The 19,711-nt window shown below is 40.2% G+C and overlaps 2 protein-coding genes across 4 annotated transcripts; both read left to right on the top strand.

The window, feature by feature from the left end:
* Window positions 1-62: 62 nt before the first annotated feature.
* Window positions 63-4,910, top strand: ess2 (ess-2 spliceosome associated protein). The gene is made up of 10 exons (XM_029515808.1): window positions 63-389; window positions 1,010-1,178; window positions 1,305-1,388; window positions 1,632-1,801; window positions 2,092-2,209; window positions 2,313-2,446; window positions 2,630-2,732; window positions 2,832-2,941; window positions 3,042-3,157; window positions 3,359-4,910. Exons 1-10 carry the CDS (start codon window positions 210-212, stop codon window positions 3,636-3,638), a joined length of 1,464 nt encoding a protein of 487 aa, XP_029371668.1. The 5' UTR covers window positions 63-209; the 3' UTR covers window positions 3,639-4,910.
* Window positions 4,911-5,647: 737 nt separating this feature from the next.
* Window positions 5,648-18,700, top strand: dgcr2 (DiGeorge syndrome critical region gene 2). 3 transcript variants are annotated; one of them, XM_029515798.1, is made up of 11 exons: window positions 5,648-6,005; window positions 10,511-10,543; window positions 11,461-11,583; window positions 13,754-13,840; window positions 13,929-14,139; window positions 14,657-14,733; window positions 14,837-15,019; window positions 15,117-15,320; window positions 15,686-15,835; window positions 15,924-16,160; window positions 16,246-18,700. In XM_029515798.1, exons 1-11 carry the CDS (start codon window positions 5,924-5,926, stop codon window positions 16,473-16,475), a joined length of 1,617 nt encoding a protein of 538 aa, XP_029371658.1. In that variant the 5' UTR covers window positions 5,648-5,923; the 3' UTR covers window positions 16,476-18,700. The 3 variants fall into 3 exon arrangements, with proteins under 3 accessions (XP_029371658.1, XP_029371657.1, XP_029371659.1); XM_029515797.1 differs by having other exon boundaries at window positions 15,683-15,835; XM_029515799.1 differs by lacking the exon at window positions 10,511-10,543 and having other exon boundaries at window positions 15,683-15,835.
* Window positions 18,701-19,711: the final 1,011 nt, after the last annotated feature.

The following is a 19,711-nucleotide window of genomic DNA, read 5'->3' as shown; positions in this document are numbered from 1 at the left end:
TCGTACCACAATCTTCCGGTTGTGGTGACGTAATATTCTACGTAATAACGTAAGTGGTGCGTTTCGGTCTTGTTGGCTAAGGGGTCACAGCTAGTTTGGCTAACGGCTATTCGAAACGTTTTATTTCTCTTATACCGCTATTACTTCTCTAATTAAAACATTTTTGTTCGTGAAAAAGAAGCGACGTCTTTTGTGTTGCCATCCTGTCGATGTTTGTGCCTGAGCCGTCGCCCGGCTCCGCAATGGAGGGCAGCGCCAGCGTGAGGAAAGCGCTGTCCGGGACTCTGGTCTCTCCGTCGGTAACAACAGTGGCTCTCCGGCAGCAGCCCGACGAGAAAGGCTCCGAGAGGCTGAAGAGAAAGGTCCTCGACGAAGAGGAGTACATCGAGGTAGTTAAATAAAAGACGGTCGTACGTGGTTTCGTGGCTTTTATCAGGCGAAATGAGCTGTTGTGTTAGCGAGGTGAATGCTAGTCAGCCAGATCTGCTTCAACTCCTGTTATTATCGAGACATATTGAAAGTCGGGATACACAACAGTATAGAAGTCATGATGAGAGTTTATAAAGCTGTGGCAATCGTGAAATTATGATTTAATACTATGGGGAAAAAACGTATTGAAGTGAAATGACAGGCTACAGCTTTGATAAATTGCCTGAGAAACTCTTGGCAGCAGTGATGAACTGCATGTGTCTGTGTTTTCAACAGCGCAGCTTCAGCAAACTCCTAGATACTGTTTCATTGGAGTGTGGGAAATTGACAAACACTCAAAGATCAGAAGATAGTGAGAATAATAATAGTATTGTTGATGCTTAAAATATGGATTGCAGACTTGCCATCTGTTTTGTTCTGAACACTAATAAGCCATGTATAACAGTATATCAGATGGAGTGAATCGTGACAGGTGTCTGAGAAATTCTGGTCAGTTCTATCGCTGCTGTTGTTGTATAGTATCAAAGAACAAGCCAATATCCTCACAAGTCAAATATTCCTATATGTGAACCTCCAACAGAGTTTAGAGAAGATTATTCAGAGGGATTTCTTCCCAGATGTGACAAAATTGCAAGCGCAGAAGGACTACCTGGAGGCAGAGGAAAATGGAGACCTTGAGAGAATGAGAGAAATATCCATCCAGTATGGATCAGCTCTGACAAAATCCACCCCTCGATCTTCTGCACCCTGTGAGTATTATGACAAGTTTACTAAAGAGTATATATGTTTTTATGCTTTAATATAAAAAACAGCAGGAATTTCCCATCATGGTGCTGTACTGACATTGTGTTCATTTGTCCCCTTTTTCATATCAGATGTGACTCCAGCTAGCTTTGAGACACCAGTGGGCTGCTCCGCCTCACCTTCCTCCACTCAGGGCGCCAAATATTTAGATAGAGGTAAGCACCTTTTTTTTTTTTTTTTTAACTTTTAACTTTAAGAGCAAACAATTTGACAGAAGCTCTGAGCCCTGTGTGTTCACATTATTCCATGGATCTGGATCAATCATTTCCAATGCTCTACATTATTCAAGCCTTTATTTGGTTCCATTAATGCACATATTTGTTGGCAGTATTATCGTAAATGGGCTTAAAAACGTTAACAGTAATTTAATCCGAAATCTATTTATGTTTCATTTATAGAGAGCAAAGATGATGACATGGAAGAGAAAGAACTACCCTCTCTTGATCGTTTCCTTGCTAAAAACACCAGTGAGGATAATGCATCATTTGAGCAGATAATGGATCTGGCAGAGGACAAAGAGAAACTAAGGCATGCCTGGTTATATGAAGCTGAGGCTGAATTCAAACAGGTACCTATGTGCAGAATTTTAATTGGAATTCAAAGCTTTGGTTTTCTGGTCGTAGTTGTTTCTAAAATTTGAATTTGAGGAAACTTAATTACAAAAATCAACCTATGAGAATCAAATTTGGCTATAAAAGGTTTTAATCTTATTCCTGCATAAAAACTGCATCTGTGATGGATATAAGAGTTTCTTGACTTGATTAGCTCAATTCAATTAGCAGTTGATCGCTTTCAGTAAAATAATAATTTTTTTTACACTCACAGGCTATAGTGAAAAATAAACATTTACTTTTTTAGCGCCATGAGGAGAACCTGGCTTTACCATCAGTGGAAAAAGCAGCACTTGAATGTGTCAAAGCTGGATTGGAGACATGGGAGTACAAAGCAAAGAATGCACTAATGTATTATCCAGAGGGTAAGATATTTTTAAAATGTGAATCCTTATTAAAAGCAAAGATTTATCACATTTAGCTGCAAGAAAAAAATATTTCATGTGCTTTTCGTATTTTCTAATTAAGGTGTTAAGGACGATGATGCTGTGTTTAAGAAACCAAGGGAAGTCGTTCATAAAAATACACGCTTTGTGGGAGACCCATTCAGCAAAGCTCTCAACAAAAGCCAGATTCAGCAGGCTGCGGCTCTAAATGCACAGGTACATTTTAGAAATATGAGTAATAAAAACAAAAGATTCTGCATGATAGCTTATTGAGAAAGGTTATTTTGGCCTGTATGTCCTCCATGCTTGTGTTTCTGAAAGGCAGTTTATTATTTAGTTAAATAATATATATAGCAATAATAAAGCAGCTAATATACAACCTTTTTTTTTTTTATGTAGTTCAAACAGGGTAAAGTTGGCCCTGATGGAAAAGAGCTCATCCCGCATGAATCCCCAACAGTGAATGGATACGGTTTTGAAAGAACACCTTCCCCTGCACCTGGTAAATTGGTTTTAAAATTCTCCTTCAAATAAATGTTTCACACATGAATGGATAAATCCTTGTGGTCTAGAGATCTGAAAATTGTTTTTCTTTCCTCAGGTGTAGCTGAATCTCCTCTGATGACTTGGGGTGAAATTGAGAGTACCCCATTTCGTCTGGATGGATCAGATACTCCATATGTTGAAAGGAATCATGGACCATCATTTAAGGTACATTCAGTAATATTTGGCACGCATTGTTGTCTTTTTAAAAATTATTATTATTATTATTACGTTGTAAAATGTTGACAATTGGTGTTGTTTCAAAAAGATTCCAGAACCAGGACGTCGAGAGAGGCTGGGTTTAAAGATGGCCAATGAAGCTGCAGCTAAAAACCGTGCAAAGAAACAGGAAGCATTGCGGAAGGTCACAGAGAACCTTGCAAGGTAAAAATATTTGACCTTCTACTATCTTGTCTTTCTTTTTGCTTCTAAAGATGGCAACGCTTCCCTGAATCTGTCAAAATCTTTTTCTATTAGATTAAATTCTAAGAAATGTATTTAACACAACCAGTTTTCCACAGTATTTGGGCAGTCAAGAAGAAATTAAAATCTCCATAAATAAACTGAAAATGCTTTGTTTTGCAGTCTTACACCAAAAGGCCTGAGCCCAGCCCTCACTCCCGCCCTGCAGAGACTCGTAAATCGGACATCTAGCAAATACACGGACAAAGCACTAAGAGCAAGTTATACCCCATCTCCTTCACACAGAGTTATTGGCTGCAAGTCTCCATTCGGCGGTCCATCCACTCCATCAGGAACACCAACACCAAACAAAACCAAGACTCCAAGTTCTCAGGACCTCACATCACTCACAGACAATCTGCTGCAACTGCCCAAAAGACGAAAAGCCTCAGATTTTTTCTAAGTAAGAGAAGCTGCTCTCTGCTGGGATTCTACAAAACAGACTTGTCATTATGTGGATAACTTTACTGTAAACCCTTCAGACTCAATTTTCCCAAATTAAAAAAGCACAACTTGCCGATGGATTACTGGATAAAGAGATATACAACAGAATGAAGAATTTGAATTTGAATTTGAAGGATTTATTTGTTACATTTATGTGCAGATCGGTTCATGTAGATCTTGGTTAAACTTTTCAATGTAACTACCTGTTCCTTTTTTTATATATTTAGTTCAATTTTTGCTGTTCCCACGGGATTCCCATATTTAGGTGATATTTTTGAAATAATTATGACAGGAATTCCGCATAAAAATGACATTTTTACTCACAGTATGCAAGAGCCTACTGCCCAACACTTCATAGATGTAGCTTTGGCATTTCAATTTGTCTCTGTATCATAGAAAGTATTTAAAAGAACACACAGTTTGGTCTAACAACTAGTTTTCCTGTCAGCACAAGGCTGCAATTAGACAGCTCACTGAGTGTCAGTGTAAATGAGATTTGGTTTAAGTCTACTTAATTTAAAGCAAAAACAATCCACACAGCTTCATTAGTATTATAAAACTGTGCAATGTTTTTCTGAAATAAAATTCACCATATTTGACTAAAAATTCTGTGCTAAAAAATACAATAAACGTGCCATCTGTCAACAGTTCTATTCTCCATGGTGGTACAACAGAACTGTGAATAATAAAACATATGCCTCTATTCATTTTCCTGGGCAGTCTTCACATATAGTCCTGCTCCTACTGTTCTGTGTTTCAACTACAGAAAGACAAACTTTTAACATGTGCTATTTGTATTTACAGTTTACAAGATACCTCTGAGGTCAATTCTTATTTATTAAATGAGGTTAGGCAGTTGGGTGAAAACAACACATAATGCAGCTTAACATAGATGTGCATGCATTCAAATGTAGGACTTGGTGTTTAATATGCAGGTTTATCTCTTTTTAAATATTTTTCAAGTATATATCTGAAGTGAACAAATTACCAATAACCGTATATCAATGAAGCTTAGTTCAACACACTGTAAGGGGTGGAGCTTAAACTACAGCACTCCCTGCAATGTATTTAAAACCTCAGTAGAAGCTCATGTAAGGCTTCAGAAGTCTGATTAGAGCAGATAGCATCTGACAGAACTGGCTCTATAACTCGTTCTGTGCGTTTCCTATAAAGTATCTCTTTGCTGGGCTGGCTTCATAACATTAACTCCTCTTTTGTACACATAATTGTGAATGTTTTATAATGAAGATTAAAGTAGTAAATACACAAAATGCATTTGAATGATTACTACAATTTTGACTTCATGTGTAGACGAAGATGTAGCCCAGTGGTTGTATGTATTGGGACATATGATGATAGTTCCTGATGGACACAGAAATCATGTGTACATTGTTGTCCCAAAATTCTGCTGATGAGGACAAAAGATGTCTCCGGTGTTATATGGTAAGAGCTGGCTGAAAAGTCATAATTACCAGCCGGAGTTTGGTCCATGTGCCATATCACAAGGTCACACAGGTCAGATTGTCCTCTTAGTGGAATTAAAGCCATAAAATAACGCACGATATCTGGTAGCCCGTTGATCAGCTGCAGATTTGTATTTTTTCTGATTACAGTGTGTCTCATTAATACAAATGCAAACGACTTAATGCAGTTCAAATTGTTTTGGTTTTAGATCCGAAATCGTGTTAAGTTATACACTTTGTCAGCCATCAGCTGCGTGTATCCGCCACGCACAACCAGCGATGACATTTTTGTTTGGATTTATCACGTAATCTCTCTCTCTCTCTCTCTCTCTCTCACACACACACACACACACACTGGTGTCCATGTGTTATCTGGGGTTTAATCTGCCTAACTCCGCCCCGGCGGCCCCGGCAGCCCCTCCAGCTGACGGCCTGTGTGCTGCATGTTTGGGATTGTTGTGATGAGAGGCCGCAGCCATCTTGGATCGGCGCCGCTCCACACCGAGCAGCGGGGGGAGAGGACGGACGGACGGGGAAACTCAGCCCGCTAGCGTTAGCCGCTCGTCCGGATTAACCGCAATCTCTTTCCCCGTACGACGCGAGTATGTTTCACTGGTGTAGCTGATTTTTTTTTTCGTTGACTCCCGTTTTAAGTGAACAAAATGGGTCTAGATTGTGTAAAGCGTTTAACGTAGTAAGTCCTCAGAGGGCGGCGGCGGCGCGGATCCTCGGTATATTTTCTACATTTCTGAATAGAGGAGTTACTATGAATGGAGGATAAATGTTGCCTAAGGCTGACAGCAGCAGTTTCGTCCTCTTCTCTCTTCTCTTCGTCCTCACTGTAACGGACCCATCCCGGACAGGTAAGTCAATACAAGTTGTGTGTTTCTCCTTTGCTTGTGTGAAGTGGAAGAAGCGGCGGGTCAGGCGGGGAGGCCTCCACAGACCGCGGACTCCCGTGGTTTTATTGACCGCCGCTGAACTGCCGCTCCGGCCGCCAGGCAGCCCGCTGTTAGCACCAAATCGTTTTTTTTTTTTTGTACTGTTAAAGGTGGATGTGTTATATCAACCAGTTGGTAAGGTTTAACCTCAGACACAGTAAGATTTACCCGTGCAGTCCACACAGCCACATTATTCTCAGGTAAAAAAAAAAAAACACTAGCCCATCTTTGCTCTTCTGGCTTCTTTCCATACTCATTGATCCAGATGTTATGGGGATTATAAAGAAAGACTTATGTCGACTTGTGGAAAGGTTTGTTTACCCTCCACTACATCCCTTGGTTTGTCAGAGCATCAGCCACGGATCTGCGATTTGAAATGCATGTCAGAGACTCAGTCTCCTGCATCACTCAACCTGGGTGCCTTTTACTCAGTCTGTAGCTACACAGTTGAACATGTCAGACTGATAAACTGCACTATAACGTAACTGAAGGTGATTTGGATCATTTTCATGTAACTTATTAACTGATCATTTGAGATTTTTTTTTTTAATCAAAGGATAAAAATCATGAAAACACATGACTAAGTAAATGGTTCCACTTCTAAGACTGCTGATACAGAGCCCTCTTCAAGTATATTATTTGTCTTAAAAGGCCATTGTTTAATGAATCAAGTAATCAAATGATTTTAGGTCACTTGTATTGTTTTGCTCTGCATGCAGATACTTCCAAAGACCCCCAGATACAGTTAAGGCAAATGCATCTTGTGGTTGCTTCAGGCTTAGTCTTGTGATCCTGACAGTTGTGCAAATTAGATAAACAGCTCTCAAGTCCACCTATGGACAAATAATGTTGTTGTTTGGCTCACTTTAAAGCAGCAACCTCATGGACAGAAATACAGCGCACATAGCAACACAGCCTGTGTGCTCATATGTGCAGTGGTTTGGTCCTTGGGATTTCAATTAGTCCATAATTGTTTCTGCATTGTATTTATCATCAAGGAAAAGTCATTGTTTGCTCTAACGTTCAAGACTGAACTCAAAACATTTAAATGTAACCTGAATGAGTATTATGAAAAGTGTATTTTTTTTTCTTCGTTTAAGCTTCTCTTTGCATTTTGAAATCACAGCTTGTTGTCTGGGTGAGAAGCTGCAGGTTTTGTCAGGGAGGTATGTGTTTTTAGACCATGCTGGTGCACATCAAGTGCTTTATTTTAGAATTCACTTAAAATAGTTGAGCATCACACTAACACTGAAGGTTGTGGGTTCAAATCCTGGGCCTGGAGTTTGCATGTTTTCCCCATTTCTACGTGGGTTTCCTTCCACCATCTAAAGACATCAATGTTTAGGTTAATTGGCGACTCTCAATTGCTCTTTGTGTGAGTGGTTGTTGGTCTCTGTCTGCCTCTGTGTGTTGGCCCTGTGATGGACTGGCGACCGGTCCAGGATGACTCTGCCCTTGCCCAATGTAAGCTGGAATTGGCTCCAGCACCCCCTGTGACCTGGGAACAGATAACCATTTAAAGATGAATGAATTACTGAAGCAGAGTCCATTTGTAAACATTAAGTGTGAAAAAGCCCTTGATTTAAATAAAGACTGATGCCCTCCCATCCAAACAATTTAAGCTACAAGTTGGCTGAACTTGTTTCAATGTCAATGGGGGTGAGGACCCCATTTTTGTTACACTGGCAGTTGGCTTAGCAGTGTTTGTTCTGCTCAAAAGGTTGGCTGTAGTTGAACTTTTGGCAGGCATTATATGTCGACAAACTGTCAGATGTTTCGGTTCATACCCTGCTGATGAGACTGCTGTTACAGTCTACTACTGAGTAGTAGAAAGTGCATGTGGAAGGCATGAAAATGTTGAGACGACACAGGCGGTGCCATGGGGCAGACAGATCACACGGAAAGGTTGACAACGTGTTTCAAAGTCTCAAAGCTGGCACGTACATTACACACCTGCACATATATTTTGGATATTTTATGATCTACAACAGTAAAGATCATGATTATTGCCCCTGGAATTCACTGCAAATGCCGAATATTTTCAAAATGATTAATATTAACTAATATGTTAAACCTTAGTGGTATAAGTCTGTAACCAAGAAGTAAGAAGTATTGAAAGTCAACACTCAGAGTTCAGGTCAGGAGAAATAGAAGCATTTAATGTTTGTTGTTCAAACCCAACAGTTTGGTTTTCTCAAAGGATGTTGAACAATCATGCTTTTTATCTACACAGGGCAGAGACAATATATTGGTTTTAAGTGCTAGTTGATATAATGAAATGGACATGAATGCCTGTACCCACTCACTGCTTTTAACAGGGAGCCTTTTAGCTGATGTGAATCATCGGTGGCTGGAGTTGAAGCAGTGTGTGTTCAAGGGCAGTTCACTGTGCTGTTATACTTCAGTCCAACTGCAATGGGGCAATCTCATCGTCTTTATTGTATTTTTCTGTTGGTTATATAAGAGATGCAGAGGCTCACTTTTCTCAGGGTAACCATTTACCACATCTGAAGACTTGACATCACAGAATCCAAGGCAATAGCCTCGCTAAGAGGAGTGTGTGCTCCTTATTATTTTCAACTTTTCTCATAAATTCAGAAGTGCTATGTTTGTCATATCAGTCATTTAGCAGCATTTTTTGCAGTACAATATATACAGCAGTAATGTTCTCTAAGGCATTGTGTTTCCATGCACAAGAGTCAGTTTGCATCGGACTTGTGGTGGTTAATACTCGCCTTTTGATTTCTCGATGAAATCAAGCGGATAGTATAAGCTTTATAAATCACAGCTGGCTCAGGTATTCTGTCCGAGTCAGCAGGACATCAAGGTGATGGCAAGGGAGGCAACTGGAAGCCTTTAAACATAGTGTTATAATCAGAAGGCTGAGGCTGTGCCTTCAGCCTTTAATAGCTGATAACTTCATGCTGTAGGCTACTGGCATTTAAAAGACATAAAAAATACAGCAGTCGTCTGAAAAACATGGAAAGAATAATTACAAATGTGTGCTGACAGAAAGACACTGACAGAGATCAGATGCACCAAAAAGCATCTATTTTCTAGACCTGAGCACATGAAGGAAAGGATTAATAAGAGTGAGCAAGATTTAATTAATCAATAAGTAGCTAGATTTGGCTTCTAGTTTCCCAACAAGGAAATGTAGCAATGCAACAAGTCTTCTGACAAAACTTAGAACTGAAAGTTGTACATGGTAAGGAAATGGATCACAGCTCTCTGTTTAACATGCTTTGAAGGAAATGCAAGAGTATTTTTCACTTTGTGTAGGCATGTAATGCAGAATCACAAAACACATTTTATATACACGTAGTTTATTTTTTATTTATGGTTTCTAATGTAATCCATTGGTGTGACATGCATACAGTCTCAGGGGGCAGACAGGTCTGTAATGCGTCTCAATCCACTTAGCCCCAATAAGGGGAGGTCTGCTGGGTCACAGAGCTTTCACAACACCTTTTGGCAGCATGAAGGCAAATTTGAATTAAGGTCAGCAATAAAGCATAAGTTTACTTTTATAAGTGTTTTATTTTTTTTTCTTCATTTATAGTTTATCACAGTACAACTGTTTGAACTGAACTGAAACAGGATAGCAGACTTTAAAAATTTGACTACCTTTATTTGGCACAGCTACATAAAGCAGGATGTGTAACCATCCAACCATTGTGATCTTTGTTGCATTCAGGTATATTTGCTGTAATGTGACAGTTTTTTTTTTCTGGTTTTGAAAATATGATAGTTTTCTTTATTAATTTCTTCATAAAGATGCTGAATAGATATCCAGATGAATTGTATATCATTTTCATTCTGTAGAGGGATCATAAATGAAGGATGAGAAAATGTTTTTTCTCTTTTGACGTAGTTGGTAAGTCATGTGTCCACACTTTTTAAAATTTAATTTCAGACTAATTTCTGCAGCATTAAAAGTAATAAATACTGATTAGATTGAATTACTGCTGACTGGAGGTTGTGACCTTCCTCTGTACCATCATCAACGCTGAGAGTCTATTTTTTGTGCTCAACACTAGCCAAGGTGGTTGGTCCACAGCTGAAACAACAACCACCACCACAGTCTTGAAATAGCTAAGAGCTTTTTTTGAAGTAAAAATAGTGTAGCCATGTTTGCCAGGTGACCGGGTGGTCCAGGTACATAAAACCACCTGTATCCGAGGACAGATGGCCTAATGTACTCACAGCTGGGAAGGCAACTGGGGACGTCACTGACAAATACCAGGAAATGCTTTGTAAAAATAAGAGAATTCCTTGTGGACAAACATAATGAGCAACAGAGACAGGACAGGCATCGACCTCTTTTAAAATCTCATTGGCTTGAAGTGCAACATGAAAAACTCCTTAAGGTTAAGACACTGACATACAGGTCAGTCACTTTATTGTTTCCATTTTTTTTTTTTCAGGTTTGCGGCTAGCTCTGGCAAGGTTATTGTCAGGTAAGCAAGCAGTATCTTTTTTAGTGTAGTGTTTATTTGAGCCTTATTTGGTGGGGGGGCAATGCAAACCTGGTAGAAAAATTTTAATCTGACTTTTCCATAGAAGAAGAGTTTTAAAATCAGACTCAACTGACGATTTATTAATTATGTTAGAAAAAGTGTCCTTTTAACGGATCTCTTAAAATCAAAAATGTTAAAGGGAAATTAGTTATTGATCACATAATAAAGGCTCAACACAGGCAGCTCTAATGGCTTCTCCTATGTTAATCAGACATGGACTGGAGACCCATTTAGCACAAACTGAGTAGCTGAGGGAAACAAAAAGCAAAAACAAACCCAAAGAAATGTTGCTCCATATGTGTCTGCTGTTGGTCTAAGACTCTTTCCAGTTGCTGAACTGTTATTTAAACACAAGATTACAAATGCTTAATGTTTCAATCTTCATGGTTTAAATTAGTTAGGTTAGAGGCTTTCACTGTCACATTTCAGGAAAATAGTCTAAAAAGAAATCTTAACCTATTCTTTTCAGCTGCGATGGTTAATTTTTTTCCCCCTCCAAGATCCCCTATATTATTTCTACCAACTGTCTGTTTTTTCCTGCTTTGCTTTTTTTATTTTATTATATTATTGCTGAGCTGACAGGGTGTGTGTACATTTAGATACATAGCCAGAGCTTGCACAAAAATTCCCTTTCTTGAATGTACTGTGCTGGAACAAACTGAAGTGTCCAAATTGAGTTCATCCCTCTGACTTCAGTGGTTGTTGTGTTCTTCTTTGAGTGATTTTTCCTGAATTTGCACTATCAGAGATAACATTAACAATTTATTAATTCCACAACCCATCTACGGTGTGCAGCTTGCTTTATAAGCTGCCGTGAAAGCTAAGGTTTGACCGCACGAACTCTTGTTGTATTTCAGAGCAACGTTGCAGCCCTGGGCAGTTTGCCTGCCGCAGTGGAAAGATGCAATGTATCCCAATGTCCTGGCAGTGTGACGGTTGGACAGCATGTGACGACAAGAGTGACGAGATGGACTGTCCCCGTGAGTATGGTTCACATAAGCTCTTTTACACCCACTCTGTTACCTAACATCCATAATATGATTGATTTCTGAAAGGAATAGCAGCTCCCAGGAACTTTTATCACACCCCAGGTGTGAACGCACCCCAGGACACACTGGGATCTAATCAAGCTGTTCAGAGGTGTTCAGTGGTGCATGTTGAACACATAGGAACAGACACCTATAGTGCTGTTAGAAGCAGTAAAGGTAATAAAAGGATTCTTTTCCATTTCATTTTACCACATCACATTTAAAATAATATATAGCCTGTGATCTGAGAGCAAATACCACTCAACTACAGCAAAGCCCTGTCAGGTTTAGAATGTGCTTGTAGCACAATAAAACACAGTTCAGTATATCTGATTTGCTTTTACCAAGTAGTTAAGACTTGGCTTTAAAACAGCAGGTATGAAAAAGTCCTGCTAATCCCCCACTGTGAAACACAATGCAAGATTAGCCACTCTTCACTGACAGCATCACATGGCAGAAGCAGACAGAGTTAGATTGAGTGGCTGCACATGTGTCTGTATCTGTTTTTGTTTACTGTTTGTTGATCTCCTCAGCACAGCATAGATGTTGCAGTGCTAAGCCTTTGACCGAAATCCTATTGTTTTCCCCCCTTAAATCCAGAGAGCCCTTATCCCCAGATCTCTGACCGCATAAAGGGAATTATTGAATGGATTGAGTCCAGCATGTGACCTCCATACAGCAGTAGTTGTGCTTGCTTTGAGTTTGCTGTAAGCCAGTCAACAACACAGTACGCTGAGTGAAAATTTCCACTGAACTCTTATAGAAGAGGAAATAAAAGCAAGAATTGTTTGTTAAAACAGCACCAACAACTCTCATCTCTAAAGGAAAAACTTCTTATTTTTTCAGTTATTTATACAACTAAACCACAGACCTGCACACACAATATTCTACCAATTCAAAAACAAAGGTATTAATTTTCATTCATTGTAAAGCTTGCAGCTGAATATCATATCTTCGCCTGTGCAAAGGGGCCGCGGTTTCATAGGGAAAGGCAAGAAAAACCCACACAATGTTTACACTTGGTTCTTCTATTGTGTTAAATCAACAGCAGCCATGGAAATTGATGTTCTTGTCTGGTATTAGCTCTTTGTTGAATAACATGGCAAGGTGCAACAATCCATCATACCAATTCCAGCCAGACAAAAACCCAGATGAAACAGTTCAACCTTGCAATTTAATATAGTACAAAACTGAAAAAAGGAAAATATAAAGTACCCATTTTAGCAAAAGGTTACACTGAAAACTACAGACTTGTTACTGTACAGCTGAGAACTGCAGATGTCATACTGTTAGTGGAAAGTATTTGGGTTTGGGTTATTCTCAGTGCTTCTCATCAGTTTATGTCTCAATTTAAGTACTGACTTTCCTGCTTCAGGATGAAGTATTGTTATTTTCATAAACAGTGATTCTTGCTGTTTGCCTGGTCAGTCAGCAGTTCGAATTTTACTGGATTAAGTCCAACAGAGCATCGTAACGCCTTTCCTTTCATACATGCCTAAACCTATTTCATGTATATCATGAAGAAACATCTACACTACTTATGTGGGATATTAGCATGAGATTGATTTTTGTAATTATAAAAGTCAACAAACCTCTTGTTCTTCAGTCATCTTCCTGAAATATATATTTACTTCCTTTATTTTTTCTTAGTTGAAAATATTTGTGTAGCCATAAACTTCCTGTCGCTTAATTGTTATGCGTATGGAAGAAATACTGACATAGTTCAGAATAAATGAGGGGAAGAGCAGCAAACAAAGAGGAATTCAGGGTAATGGACATTCATAAATACATAAAACACTAAAGAGCTTTTGTCCAACAGAGGGAATATGAAACAGCAGCTGATGCAGAAACATGCTACACTGATGGGTTGTTTTTTTTGGGGGGGGGGGGCTGGCTCAAACCCCTATTTATGTATTAAGCTCTCAGGCAAATGAAAAGGTTTATTCTTGTCTTTGAACACAGGAGCAGCTTGACAATGGCTCATTACGTCACAAGCTTCCAACATGTTGCACAACCTGGAAAAAAAAATATTTGGGTTCCAGAGTTCCAGGAAACTTTATTTAATAAGTTGAAATAAGAAATGCATATCAACAAATATTAACCTATAGCCACCTTCTTGCAGCTATAAAGGAGGAGAGGTTTCGTTTTGGTAACGGATATGACCAGGTAGAAGACGTCATTGGTGTGGCTCAGCCTGTGCGCTTCAACAGTAAGCATCTAACTCGACCTGATTTTAGATTTGAAGCTGCAGTAGGAGCGTGTGAACTACAATGCTAATGTGTATCCTCCGGCTGCAGAAAAATGCCCCAGTGGGTGGCACCACTACGAGAAGACAGCCAGCTGTTACAAAGTGTACCTGAGGAACGAGAACTACTGGCAGGCTGTGGACACTTGCCAGAAAGTCAACGGCTCATTGGCTACATTTGTGACAAATGAGGAGCTGCAGTTCATACTGAAGATTGAGGTGGACTTTGATGATAAAGTCTGTGAGCGCAGAGACCAGTGCAAGTGAGTTTTTGCCGACAGCGGTGGTGTTTGGTAAATGTGGTGCTCGTCTGAGCCTTGGGCGATGAACTCCAGAAAGAAATGAACTTTTGTGTAGTCAAGATTCCTACTGGAGTTCTACAGACCATTTAATATTATGTGATGAATGGTTTCCTTGGATGACATTAATGCTTATTCATCTACAGTTTCTGTAAGACAAAACAGCTGCTCCTGTGCACAGCTCTGTCTAAGCTCTGCCCTCTTACTCCCTTTTTGGCCTGTTTTACACCATAAATATTAGCCTGAACATGCATACATGAAATCTCTGCTTTAAACTGAGGGTTTCCTCTTGTTGACTGTGTTGTTATTGACATACTGTCATATATATATTTTTTTTATTTTATTTATTTTTTTTTTTGTAGGTTGTTGGCCATCTAGTGGTGAATTGTGGTAGTTTACTCATTTTAGGCTGACCCATTCACAAATCCTGAAATACACCAATCCAGACTTTAAATTAACACTCCTTTTGTTTCCTTTTAAGGTTTTGGGTGGGCTACCAGTATGTGATCACTAATCAGAACCACTCTGTGGAGGGGCGCTGGGAGGTGGCATACAAAGGTAAAGATTTGTTTTTATCTGCTTCCTTAAAGTAAGAAAGAAGATATAATTTCTACTCTTTCTTCATGCTAATGTTTTCTATTGCTGTTGTGTGTCTCACCAGGGTCAATGCAGGTGTTTCTGCCACCCGAGGGTCTGACCAAGTTTGGGGAGGTGTCTCCCACCCAGGACAACGTGTTCTGTGCTCAGCTGCAGCGTTTTCAGATCAAAAGCATGAATGAACGAGGCCTGCACAGTTGGCACACTGAGAACTGCTACAAGAAGTTCCCCTTTCTCTGCAAGAGGAGTATGATCATTTAGTCTCTTCTTCCAAATGGATAAATGGCAGCACTATTCATTTTGTTTCACTGGTGATAATTTATTTTCTTGTATTTTCCCAACAGGGCAAACATGTGTGGATATAAAAGACAATGTTGTAAACGAGGGCTACTACTTCACTCCAAAGGGCGACGATCCGTGTCTGAGCTGCACGTGTCATGACGGCGAGCCGGAGATGTGTGTGGCTGCGCTGTGTGAGCGGCCGCAGGGCTGCCAGCACTTCCGCAAGGATCCCAAAGAGTGTTGCAAATTCACCTGCCTGGACCCAGGTACTGCCCCCTCCTGTTACATCAGGCTGAGCAGAGAAGTGTTTTCGCTCACTCAGCAGAATGCTGAATTACTCAATACATGGAGACTTTGACCATTCATTTTTAAAGATTTCTACATGTATCAGTGCTCACAGTCCAACAAGGTGGAACTCCTCACAGATTTACAGATTTAAGTTAATTTACTGCAGCTGCAAGACAACTTTACTGTCGTCTGTAAGATAACTTGTACAGCATAAATTTAATAGTTGAAGGAAATGTTTAATGATTGTTATTGTTGTGTTACAGGCGGAATTCAAAGAAATAAGCCAGTCATTGTAAACTATTGGGCCTATGTTCTTGTCACTTTTCCTCTTCGCCCTCAGATGGAAACAGCCTGTTTGACTCGATGGCAAGTGGGATGAGACTGATTGTCAGCTGCATCTCGTCCTTCCTCATTCTCTCTCTGCTGCTCTTCATGGTGCACAGACTCCGTCAGCGGAGACGTGAACGCATTGAAACATTGATTGGAGGAAACTGTAAGCATACTTAGCTGGATGATGAGCTGGTATTGTATTGTGGTTGCAGTCATTTCACATTGTCCTGTATCTGTTTTTATTTTCTCAGTGCACCACTTTAACCTTGGCAGACGAGTCCCAGGCTTTGACTACGGCCCGGATGCCTTTGGCACTGGCCTCACTCCTCTGCATCTGTCTGATGATGGAGAAGGAGGCGCTTTTCATTTCCAAGAGCCTCCTCCGCCATATGCAGCCTACAAATACCCAGACATCCAGCACCCCGACGACCCCCCTCCTCCATATGAGGCCTCCATCAACCCAGAAAGCCTGCTATATGTGGACCTCGGTGGGTGCACATCCTTGCCTTGTAATTCACGTAGCTCATCATGAATAGAAAAGAGTTTTGATTTCCCCTTTCGGTGTTACCTCAGGTCACAGCGGCGTTTCCATGGTGACAAGCCAGATGAGCACCATGGGAGATGGTCTCCAGGCTGATATTCCCAATGCTTCTGGTTCCATGCCGGGCTCAGTGCCGTCCTCTCAGGAGAGGGAGGACTCCATAGATAGCAGCACCCTCTTAGTGGGGCCTGAAACACCAACAGATGGCCACGCTCCTGCGTCCATGCCTGCTGACTGCACCTCCCTCAGCACTGTGGTATAGGACGGAGGGCAGGGATTTGCACCCAGACACTAACTATTAGTTGAGGAAGGTCATGAATGCTCTCTGCACAGGGAGACGATACAGCACACTGTCATTTATCTAAAATGCTGACTACAGAGAGTTTTAAGTTTATACAGAGACATCAGATGGTGGAGCAGCCTGTTTCTGTGAGGTGTTACAGTAACAGATGGATGCCCTCTTTCTGAAAACGACGCAGTTGGACTCCTGAGTTCTTTTTTTTTTTTTTTTTTTTTTTTTTTGTTGTTGTTGTTGTTTTGGTAGGACTTTGGCACCTGAGGGAGCAGAGAGGACTGTTTGTGTACAGAAAAGAGAAACACTACATTTGGGCTGAGAAAGCTGCATTTTTACTTTTTGCGCCAACTGAACAAAGCTTTTGAAAAGTCTCAGATTTGGCCTGATTGGTCAAGAAGATCTGATGTAAATAACCCCCTCAGGTTTGTGCCGCCCTGTTTGTAATATTTGTGTGTTTTGTTTCAACACAAGGCAAATAATAACAGTGCGTTTTTGTTTGCATCGTTCTGTTGTTTAAATGGACATATCTGTAATGATCTGTCGGTCTCCAAGCTACAAATACTGTTCTCATTAGCTTTTTCTGTCCTAGCATGTCCCACATCTTGATTTCTACTTGCTCATAAAAACCTTCTGTCTGCTCACTTTCTAACTAGTCCGATACATGATGCTGTCTTCCAGGTTTATAGCACATATTTGCAACAAGTGATGTTTTGTAGTAAAGAGTTTTGAACTTGGGAGATGGTACAGTTGGTTTGCTCCCACTGGGTTCTTAATAGGAAATGCTGACAAAAGGCATTATGTATCAGAAAATGTTGTGGTATTGATAATTACTGAGTTTGGTATTGTTTCCTTTTTTTGAAGATAAATTATGACTGCAGACTATTCTATTATGAGATAGATATGGCCTGATCTCCCGACTGATCAGCTAGGGAAAGGAATGGAGCTTTTTCAGTGTATATGTGAAGATTAGAGATGATATCATGCCCTTCAATTTAAAAAATACATTCATTTAAAATAACTCACAATCATGAAGTCATTTAATCATGCAAGCAGTCCCGGTATTGTTACTTTATCATCACAGGGTAATTGTGTATTTGCTATGTTTAGTGCCCAATATTTTGCACGCTTGTCCTTCAACTAAATGGGGTTTTTGTTTGAGTTTTTTTTTTTTTTTGGTTTGTTTGTTTGTTTGTTAGTTTTTTTTGGGGAGGGGGGGTAATCTGTGGATGCTGCGCCTTCAGGCCTGATGTGTTTTGAATGTGATATTCGTCACACACTGCAGCTGTTTTCTCAGTTATTGAGGTTGTTTTCAGCACCTGAGGAAGGTGACGTCGCTGACTGCAGATGAGTTTCTGTCATGGTATTGATGGATCATTTGTTGTTCTTGTTTCTCAGTGAGATCACTAAAATATTGTAATAAAAGACAGGTTGAAGCTGTATGAATTGGAGTGAGTTAAACCCGTGATATGATGACAATCGTTCCACTCAAGGATGAATTTTATAAACCTGAGAGTCAGTCGACCCACAACTACCAGCATTCAACCTGCTTTTGCTCATCAATGGAAACGGCTGTAAACGTGTCTGACTGTGCACGTGTGTCTCATCTTTGAATGTACTATATACAATTTTTTTTTTATTTTTTTTTATTTGCTGAAGGTTATTTTCTCCTTCTTTTGGCTTATTGACAATCCACAGTGGATCTCGAACAAACAAAAGCTTATAAATTGTGAAAAGTATAACTAATTTGCATGTATGGTTAAAAGATGGTTTGCTGCCTTTGACCCCCCCCTTCCCCCCATCCAACTTGCTTAGTTTTAGTTTTCAACCTGCTTTTTGGAGTTGCAGTGCATGTTTTTTTTTATCTTCTGGCATGCTGAAAGGTTTGTTTTTTTTTTTTTTGGAGGAGGGGGGGGTTCTTTTTTTTTTTTTTTTTTTTTTTTTTTTGTTAAAGGAAACCTTTTTAGCTCGACAGTGTGTCCTTTACAGTAGGTAAGACTTTTGCATATAGTTTAATATTTCCATATGCATCAAAAACCTGCCCATGCCTCAAACAACTGCATTTACACTGTAGTTTTTGTGACTATGGTGATGTGACAACTCATTTTAATGGATTTGAAATGTTTTATGTATAATACAACAAATGCTACATTTTTGTTGTCTTTTTTGTCATAGCCTTTAAACTTTACGAAATGCTTCGGGGGTGTGGGGGGGTGGGTGGTAGATGTACATCTAATCAAATGCCAAATAAATCTCACCATGAAGGAAGACTCATGCGTCAGTGGGTATGAACAGATCCACAACTTTATGTTGAACCTCATCAATCGTGACATTTAGCTACTCTGTAAGTCCTTTGACTCACTGAAGAAATTCCACCACCAGCAGTGACCAAATGTCAAAGAGGATTAAGGTGGGATGGAGGGAAATCCCCCAAAAGCAAAATGGAGGTTGTAGGATAAATCCAATCCACAGCAATCAAAAGATGGAGATAATTTAAAGAAAGCGGATATAGCACACCTCACAGTGACTCACAACACAGCAGGCCGAGCAGAGATAGTGTTACCCTGCTGCAAAGCATTGTGGCTGGGAAAAAAAGAGGCTTTGTTCACATGAGCCAAGTAGTGACAGAATCACACAATCTATTCCTGGATGGGAGACACACAACACTTACTGCTGAGCTGTTCAATCAAGACAATGATTGAATTTATGAGACAGTGGAGAAGTTTAAAATCCCTTAAAGATGCTGCTTCACACTTTAATCTCCTTTTACTCAAAGGACTTTACCAAGCAGCAGAGGATGTGCTTGACGATGATGAGAAGCAAAAAGTAAACCATAAAAGCTCATAACTGCGGGATGGATTTTCTGTTATCGGTGGTGCGTTCCTGTCAGATTCAGGGAGCTGCACATCCGCTGACTTTCCCATGAGATGTGTGTCTTGTTACTAGTCACTGGGCATCGATGCTGGCAGCAGTGAGGGGAGGGGCGGAGGAGTGAAGCTGTCTTTTCATCAATGAGCCTGTTGATCAGAAAAGACCACCAGACTGGTAATGACACAGCTCACTGATCAGACCAGGAAAAAAACCCCCAAAACTCAGCTTTCACCTCCGGTTCTATTTAAGCGGGACGTTGCCACTGGTTTTCAGTCTACCTCACACACTGACAGCCGTCGGCACCATCAGCCCGAAGGATCCTGACCATGATCTGG

Source organism: Echeneis naucrates, chromosome 12 (genome assembly GCF_900963305.1).
Source record: "Echeneis naucrates chromosome 12, fEcheNa1.1, whole genome shotgun sequence".
Classification (NCBI taxonomy): Eukaryota; Metazoa; Chordata; class Actinopteri; order Carangiformes; family Echeneidae; genus Echeneis; species Echeneis naucrates.
This window is presented reverse-complemented; position numbering and strand designations above follow the sequence as displayed.

Coding starts and splice junctions, on each gene's coding strand:
- ess2 (XM_029515808.1), top strand. CDS start 210: ATGTTTGTGCCTGAGCCGTCGCCCGGCTCCGCAATGGAGGGCAGCGCC. Junction 1,179..1,304: donor CCCTCGATCTTCTGCACCCT/GTGAGTATTATG, acceptor TTTTCATATCAG/ATGTGACTCCAGCTAGCTTT. Junction 2,447..2,629: donor CTGCGGCTCTAAATGCACAG/GTACATTTTAGA, acceptor TTTTTTATGTAG/TTCAAACAGGGTAAAGTTGG.
- dgcr2 (XM_029515797.1), top strand. CDS start 5,924: ATGTTGCCTAAGGCTGACAGCAGCAGTTTCGTCCTCTTCTCTCTTCTC. Junction 14,140..14,656: donor GAGCGCAGAGACCAGTGCAA/GTGAGTTTTTGC, acceptor TTTCCTTTTAAG/GTTTTGGGTGGGCTACCAGT. Junction 15,836..15,923: donor AACATTGATTGGAGGAAACT/GTAAGCATACTT, acceptor TTATTTTCTCAG/TGCACCACTTTAACCTTGGC.